General features: G+C 22.6%; 5 protein-coding genes across 5 annotated transcripts; 3 read left to right on the plus strand and 2 right to left on the minus strand. All coding sequences in view use genetic code 6, as the record gives it.

Moving 5' to 3' along the window:
• Positions 1 to 440: 440 nt before the first annotated feature.
• Positions 441 to 944, minus strand: TTHERM_00477020 (hypothetical protein; the record flags this gene model as incomplete). The annotated part of the gene is made up of 1 exon (XM_001017409.4): positions 441 to 944. The coding sequence occupies exon 1, from the start codon at positions 783 to 785 to the stop codon at positions 441 to 443; it is 345 nt and encodes a 114-aa protein (XP_001017409.3). The 5' UTR covers positions 786 to 944.
• A 471-nt stretch (positions 945 to 1,415) lies between these two features.
• Positions 1,416 to 3,431, plus strand: TTHERM_00477030 (hypothetical protein; the record flags this gene model as incomplete). The annotated part of the gene is made up of 3 exons (XM_001017410.2): positions 1,416 to 2,064; positions 2,144 to 2,849; positions 2,987 to 3,431. 3 exons carry the CDS (start codon positions 1,416 to 1,418, stop codon positions 3,429 to 3,431), a joined length of 1,800 nt encoding a protein of 599 aa, XP_001017410.2.
• Positions 3,432 to 4,032: 601 nt separating this feature from the next.
• Positions 4,033 to 4,803, plus strand: TTHERM_00477050 (macro domain protein; the record flags this gene model as incomplete). Its single annotated transcript, XM_001017412.3, has 1 exon — positions 4,033 to 4,803. One exon carries the CDS (start codon positions 4,033 to 4,035, stop codon positions 4,801 to 4,803), a length of 771 nt encoding a protein of 256 aa, XP_001017412.1.
• Positions 4,804 to 5,514: 711 nt separating this feature from the next.
• TTHERM_000477060 (transmembrane protein, putative) lies at positions 5,515 to 6,081 on the plus strand (the record flags this gene model as incomplete). The annotated part of the gene is made up of 1 exon (XM_012797939.1): positions 5,515 to 6,081. One exon carries the CDS (start codon positions 5,515 to 5,517, stop codon positions 6,079 to 6,081), a length of 567 nt encoding a protein of 188 aa, XP_012653393.1.
• Positions 6,082 to 6,980: 899 nt separating this feature from the next.
• TTHERM_000477071 (alpha/beta superfamily hydrolase) lies at positions 6,981 to 7,691 on the minus strand (the record flags this gene model as incomplete). Its single annotated transcript, XM_012797940.1, has 1 exon — positions 6,981 to 7,691. One exon carries the CDS (start codon positions 7,689 to 7,691, stop codon positions 6,981 to 6,983), a length of 711 nt encoding a protein of 236 aa, XP_012653394.1.
• Positions 7,692 to 8,502: the final 811 nt, after the last annotated feature.

Genomic DNA, 8,502 nt, shown 5'->3' on the forward strand with positions numbered 1-8,502 from the left:
TTATAGATAAATAAATGGTAGAGTGGATGGGTGTAAATACAAGATATATAACATAAATTAGTTGTTTATATGAGAAAAAGAATAATATTTATAATTTAATTTGCGATTTCATTGTTATTTTCATTAGCTAATCTGAAAACAGTAATCTTTTTTCGTATTTGCTAGCTACTCTTAACTCAATGCTTTATTTAGATCTATTGATTTAGTGTTGCAAATGATTATTAAAAAATTTAGTCAATACTTCATGTCTATCACTCAAGCTCACTCTGCTTCATATATTTGTTTTTTGCTTATTTTTTGGAATAGATAAGATTAATTTATTAGCTAAATACATGGATGCGAGTTATGTCTATCAGTCAGATTATGGTGATGACTGATTAGTTACTTTTGTTTGTTTTAGTGTAGTTATAATAGATATTTTTGCTGCAATTTGAGTCCTTTCAATTTTAAATTTCTCTGATGAAATCATCAAGATAACGCTTAACATTACTTTTGGCATTTTACTTGCAAATATCATATTTACCGCTATTATTATTTGCCTTAAAACAGTTATAAGTTTCATTTTGGAGGAAAGCCATTCTAAATTCAAACTTTTTTTCTTCACTGCTAATTTTATCAGTGGCTTTGTTCATACAGGTGACAAATCTTTCAACATCATCTCTGCTATCGCTGAGGCATCTCTATTCGACGCCACTGAGACTTTGAAAAACGAGCTATTCGGTTTATTGGAGCTATTACTAGAATTCGCGGGAGAAATTAAGCAATTCTTGTTCAAATTATGACATGATGGTTCTTTATTTTATAGTTTTTTTGTTAATTTATTAGGTTTTATTCCTCTTTATAAGGTATTTGTTGTTTATTTAGAAATTTCTTCTTTTTTTTTATTTGTGATGAAAAATATATCTTCTTTTTTAATTATGATTTTTTGAATGTTAAATAAATTTAATATTTGATAGTCCTTCGTTTTGGGTTATATTTATATTAATTGTTCCCTAATTTTTACATTGAAAGAAATAAAGAAACAAACACAATTTAGTGAGATAGCTAGTTAATAATTCTGCGAATAAGCATTATTTTCGCAATTACATAGATATCTTTTTCTATTACTTACCAAAGCTACCTTTTTATCTTAACTCTTCAATACATTATTAGCTGCTTGCTCGTCTAAATTATCTTTCATCAAAATATATTTTAAAGTATTTATTTATTTCTTTTTACATTTTTTGCAATTAACATTACTAACTAACACTTATTCACTTCATTTTTATCATTTTTACTTTTATAAGCAATATTTCTCATTTAATTTAAGAATTTACTATTTTTTTTAAAATGAATCTTTCTAGAAAACGCTTTTTTCTTTCATAACTAATTGTTTACATTATTTGCATACACTTAAAATTTAATTCTGATAAACCATGTCTTATTAAATTTTCTAAGAAATATTTGAAAGACTTTGCCAATTTTAATAAAATGTTAATTCTACCTAAGCTTCTATTATTTAAATATCTTACTTTTATACACTTAAACTCTCATTTAAAAGTATTAACTTCTGCTTTCATCAGTAAATTTATGTTGAACTTTTTAAAAAATTTTTCTTAGTGCGTAGCATTTAGAAAATAAAAGAACAACTTAGAATTTTTATTTCCAAAAGATATTATTCTTATCAATTCAAATTATTAATTTTTTTCTACTGTTTGATAAATGATTAAAAACGCCATCATTCAAATAGCAAGGAGCCCTCTTTAGGCTTAAAAACTTAGATTAGCATAATCCTAAATAGCTTGTTTCTTGACCAACAATAATTATAGCAGGATTAATAGTTTATTCTAAAAAAATGTGTATCATTACAAGCAATAATACAATGTTTTCGGAGAGGAAATAGATCAAGTAACAGATCCAGCAACAGATGTTCAAGAAACAATCAATCATTTTATTCAGTATTACGCTAGAAAAGATGTCAATACTCCTAATGTTCTTGTTTCTGCTTATTTCAAATTACAAGGAGCTCGTCTTGGTACTCATTAATCTGCACTTATTATTCCTTTCTGTTTCTGTTTTTAATCAGTATCATTTAAGATTGATTCAATTTAAAAATAGGAATAATACCATGTCATTTTTAATTAATTTTTCAATATTTTTATAGGAATTAGAGTAAAAGATGTTAAATTTTAACAATTTTTGAAACTCACTGAAGATATGATTGTAAAGAGAGAATTAAAAGGATCACATGTAAAAAATATTGCCTTTAAATTACAATAAATAGGTGTTTATACTTCCTCCATATGGAAACATATTCTTGAATATGCTGATTAAGATTTCGATAAAATAGATGGAACAACATATATAGAAATAATTTATACTATTTACGACTCAAAAAGCGATACTGAGGTAGAAAAATACATTCAGAAAAATGAATAAAAGATAATGAAAGCTATTCGTAATTCATCTAACAATGTATTAGCTTTTGTCTAAGGAATATATTTAATAAGTAGAATAAGAGATATCAGATAAAGTGAGAAAGAATAAATGCATTATTTAATTTAAAACAGAATTAATGATATTTATTCAGTATTTACTTCAAATTAACTTGCTGATATCCTCTATCTCGTTTATGAACTGTTTAATGATGAGCTTAAAACTGAATAGATCAACTCATTCATTAAAAAAACATTAGATACCTTTATTGTAAAAGATCTAGCAGAATATGACACTATGCTCTAATAATACGAATTTGTAGATAGGAAGAACGATGAAATAGGAATTTTAGACAATCTTAAATGGTCTTCAGCAGCCAAAGTTCTCACAGTTGTGTCTGATGAAGTATTTTATGACTAGAACTTGTTTAGAAGGTGATTATTTTAATTGAAAAAATAAATAATTTATGTCCTTGGAAACTAAAGAATAAATTGATATTTTTGAAAGCTTACATTTATTAAAAATTTTATTTATTTTTAGATTATTGATCTAATAATATATACTAAAAAAGAATTGAAGACTTAACAATGAGGAAAAGTGAAACAGATATTATAGATATTGATAGTGCAAGTTTATTGTTAGAAAGTTTGATATTAATAGAAATAACAGAAGTTTAAGTTCTTTTACGTATACTCGAAATGGTTGATAGAAGATTATAAGAAGAAGGCAATAAGGCTTTTGAAATTATCCATCCTTCTAGCATTGTACGAATGATGACTGTCCTAAATCATTTCCTCGAAATCGATATTGGTCTTGAATTTTGCGATAGGTTATAAAACTATTTTGCAGGTTTAGTAAAATCAGGTGATATAGATTACAAACTCACTTCAGAATACCTAATTGAACTTAAAATGGCCTTCGAAGACTCAGCAATAACCCATATAAACAAAGAACTATTTTAGCATATAAATGAGCTATTACAAAAAAAATAAATTGAAGAAAACTAATAATAATGAAAAAAATTTTAATATTTATAAACTTATTTTGTATTTTTTATATTTATTTTTGTTTCATTTTACTTTTTAAATGGTAAAATAATATGAAAAATTTATGATAAAAATCAACTTAAAATAATTTAAAGTAGATAAAAACCATAGTCAATTTATTATTTTATTTTTCATTTCTCTGCTAAAAAAGTATGTATTTTTTTAATGTGCTATCTCTATATATTTATTTATGAATTAATTTGATGGATTAATTATGAATAAATTAGATCAATTTATCTTTGTTAAAGGAAATGATTGTATTTATTCATTATTAAAAATCAAGAGTAAAAGAGTCAAATTTATGTGGTTAATATAAATGAATTTATTATAAAAATACAAATAACAACAAAATTATTACAATAAATTTTTAGTTACTTAAATACTAAAGCAATATTTTAATATAAAAAAAATTATTATATATCTATAGTAAGCTGCACATAAAAAGTTGAAATTAAAAAGATAAAAGACATAAGAAAGATAATAAATTTATAAAAATATTCACTTTTAATTATATAACATAAAGTAATAAATATATTCATACACACTATTATAAATACTTTTAATAAAAAAAATGGGCATTTGCTGTTGTAAAAACGAGCCATAAGTTTAAGAAAAGATTCACTAAACTAATATAACTTACAAAGATGTATTTATTACCTTCAAGCAAGGATCTATTAAAAAAGAAGAAGCTGACGTCTTAGTCATCTCTACTGACAGTTTTATTAGCAATAAGTCTACATCAATATTTAATGAGGATATGATCATCCAAAGTATCAACTAAGAAATAAAAAGTTCCAGAGGTAGAAACGAAGAGCCTCTTTAAACAGGAGAAATTATCTTTTCTAGCCCAGGTCTGCTCAAAAATGTTAAAGAATTAGCTCACTTGGCAGTCCCCATTTGGAGAGGTGGCAATTATAATGAAATAGAGAAGATAGTAAATGGTTATGTTAACATTTTAAAGCAATGTGAAGAAAAAGGATATTCAATAGTTATGTTCACTGACATTACATCAGGTAGATTTGGTATTCCTAAATAGCTAGGAGCAGAATGCTTTATCTCTGCATTAAAAATATACCTAGAAAAGGAAAAAAAAACTAACTAAATTACCACAATAAAGTTCATTCATTAGTTGAAATCAAACTTAATATTTTTTGAAGAGTTCTTCTAAAAAGAAGCTGGTACTAAAGAAAAAAGTCAAGATTCTGAATATTCTGATCACCTAAAAATAGCATATGCATATAGTCCTGATAACAACAATTCAAAATTAGAAACAGTTGTAGAAATGAATGGATTGATTAATAATAAAAACAATCATAATGAAAAGGATGAAAAGAAAGAATGAAAAAATAGCCCTAATAAATTAAAAAGTATATTAAAATATCAAAGATTTTAAAATATTTCTTTGAAATTAAATTATAAAAAATCTTAAATCATGCTAAATTAAAAAATTAAATATTTATAAATTTATTTTGTAAAATTTTTTTATCATAAATTATTTTTTTAATTATTCATTTTAGATAATTTTATTTATTTTATTCATTTTTAAGATTATTTTATCACGATTTATTTATTTTTAATATTATCAATATAGAATATATTTAAAAGTTATTATTTTATATAAAATGTTCTTTAAATAAAATAAAAATTATTAAATTTTCTAAAGTATTTTATTTCAAGTTTTTATTTTTATACCTTAAATTATTTTTTCTTTTCGTTATTGCTTATCAATCAATTTTAAAATATTAAAATTTATTGAAACAAAATTCAACAAAAAAATAAATAAATTTAAATTAATTTAAAGCTTTTAACATTTAAAGAAAACATTTATTAAAATAAAATATATTTAAATTTACTATTTACCTTTTTATAAAATTTAAAAGAATTATTAGTTAATTTTTTATTAGATTTTTTGATAATTTTATTATTTTTATTATAGTCAGAAATTCAATTTTTATGATTTTTTTCAATTCAAGTTAGATAATTTATATTCGTTGTAGAAATCATTAATAATATTTTTTAATTTATCTGTCTTTAATATAAATTTAGTTAATCCATGATTTCCATTTTCAATTGTAATAAGTTGACAATCTTTTATTTATTTTACACAGTCTACGCTGTTTTCATAAGGAACTATTTTATCGCTAGTACCATGAATTATTAAAATATTTTTACCCATGTTTCTTTGATTTATTTTTTCAACTATTTCATTCCATTTAAAGTTTGGGGTTTATCCTACTGTGTCAAGTAGGTGTTTGAGAGCTGGACAGCAAAGCACTATAGGGCCATCCCAAATTCCTTCAGAGACTAACAAAAGTCCTATTGCTCCTCCCCAGCTACTTCCTAAGATTATATCAGGTTTGTTTATTTTTAGCTCAGCTTCTTATATGGCAAGGCAGCCTTTTAAACTATCTTCTACAGCTCTAGAGGGTCTAAAAAAATTCTTAATTAAAGTACGTAGAAAACTATTTCTTTTGTTAAGTTTCCACTTAGACATTTCCATAGAAACAAAATAGCATGTTTTGTAATTCTTTTTTAAGTATTTGTGTTTAGTTCCATTGTATCCGCATTCAAGCCCATGAAGAAAAGAGATAGACTGAGGAACAAAATGATGTTCCTTTGAATCTAAATGCTATTTGTTATTGTTATCTTTAAGTAACTATTCCATATCTTCTTTTTTTATTTATTTTTTAGTTTTTAAATTAAATTATTTACATCTAAATATGTAGATTAAATCTACTGAATTTAAACCAATTCTAATTAGGATTTCCTTAAGACTAAATTAATTCACCTTTATTTATTTTCAATAAATACAAATATAATAAGTAAAATGGAAGCTAAATTATACACGACTAATCCCAATAGAAATTTAGTCACTAAAGAGTCAAACAAATTTTCAAAATTTATTAGGTGTTTTTATGTTAGAGGCGCTATCCTTACAAAACAAATTTTTTCTGGTAAGAAACAATTAAAATTTAGTTTTAAAAAATTGAAGTAGAAAACAAATTATTTAATTTTATTTCTTCATTTTTGAAATTCAAACTATCTATTTTATTGATTAATGAAAGGAATAAAATTTTTCTTTATTACCTGATATCAACAAAAATTTTACTCTAAACAATAGAAATAATATCATTTAGGAGTTAAAATATTATTTTCTAATTAAAAAGGAATCTAAATGCATCAAAACTCAAAAGTCAACTCATTACCTAAGGAAGAGACGCACAAAAAAGATATAATTTTAAAATAATATAATTAATTATGTTTTTATATTATTCATATTTAGTTTTTGTGTAAGAATATTATTTTCTAATTGTACTTTTAAACAAATTATTATCAAAAAAATTTAATACTAATTTATTTCAATATAACTTCAACAAAATTACATAAAAATATTTATTTTAATGATTATCTTTTTTAATAATTCTTTTAAAATTATTTTCCTTCTTTTTTTATTTAAACTAAAATAAATTTTATTTAACTTTAATATTTTATTTTTAATTATTTATCAAAACATTTATTTCATTTATTTAGCTACTCGAGCTTGTATTTTTTATATAAATCATACATTATTCCTTTTAATCTATCATTTTTTATTATATAATCATTTAACTTGTGGTCACCGTTTTCTATAGTAATTAATTAGCAATCTTTTATCTATTTAGAGCAGTCTACGCTATTTTAATATGGGATTGTTTTGTCTTTCGTGCCATGTATAATTACAATGTTCTTACCTAAATTTTTCTAATTTATTCTATCTACGATTTCATTCCATTTATATTTAGGTGTTTACCCTACTTTATCAAGAAGGTATTTTAAAGCTGGGCAACATAGAACTATAGGACCGTCCCAAATACCTTCAGATACCATTAATAATCCAATTCCTCCTCCCCAACTACTACCTAAAATTATATCAGGTTTGTTAACTTTCAATTCATCTTCTTAAATTTTTAAACATCCTTTTAAGCTTTCTTCGGCTGCTCTTGATGGCCTAAAAAAATTTGTACATAAATTACGTAAAAGAGAATTCTTTTTTTAGATATTCCATAATGACATGTTCATAGAAACATAGTAGCATTTTTAAAAACTATTCTGCAAATATCTGTGTTTGGAGCCATTAAAGCCACTTTCAAGTCCATGCACATAAGATGCAGATTAAGGAATTAGCTGGCTGTCTTCTTTGCTTTCTTCAACTTAGTTAAACTCTTAATTTACTACTAATTATTTATCCATATTTCTTTGAAAAAAAACTTTTTTATAATCTTTCTTTCTATAAAAAAATATTAAATTTAAAACAAAAGCTACATAACATTCATTTAACAAAACAAAATCACTGCTATATAAATCCAAATCAGTACCATACCAATGAAAAATGTTATATCTAAAATATAGAAAAATATGTTGATTATTATTTATTGAAATAATACATAATTAATATTTAAAAGTCATATTTTTTGCTATCAGATAATATCATATCATATACCTCTATTTTAATTATAAAAAAGTTGTTTTAAATTTTAACTGCAGATTTTTTTTTCTTTAAATTTGTTCAAAAACTTCATTTTTAACATAAAATTATTGATTTTTTTAATAGACTTTATAATGTATAAAAATCAAATAATTTAAATTAAAATTTTTAAATCTACTTTAAATAATATATATCTATTTACATAGCTAAATTTGCTTCAAAATAATATGAAAAACCAAACAATAATTATATATTATGACAATGTATTAAAAAATTAATAAAAATTTTATTTGTTTTATTTTTTACTATTTTTTACACTTTATTTTGATTTAGAATTTTAATTTTAAATATCTTCATTTTCAACTTAAATTGTTGATTAATAAACTTGTTCAGGTTGAAAATAAACTTTAAGCAACACATTTATAAATTAAAAAACAACTAAATTTTCTTTATAATAAAAAGTAAATGAATAATTTTGATAGATTATGTTTTTTAAACTTGAAAAAATTTTGCTTATTTTTTAATATTTAGTAATTAATATTTCTTTATTTTAAAATAGAAGAACTGTCAATTAAT

This window comes from Tetrahymena thermophila, assembly GCF_000189635.1.
Source record: "Tetrahymena thermophila SB210 genomic scaffold scf_8254611, whole genome shotgun sequence".
Lineage (NCBI taxonomy): Eukaryota > Ciliophora > Oligohymenophorea > Hymenostomatida > Tetrahymenidae > Tetrahymena > Tetrahymena thermophila.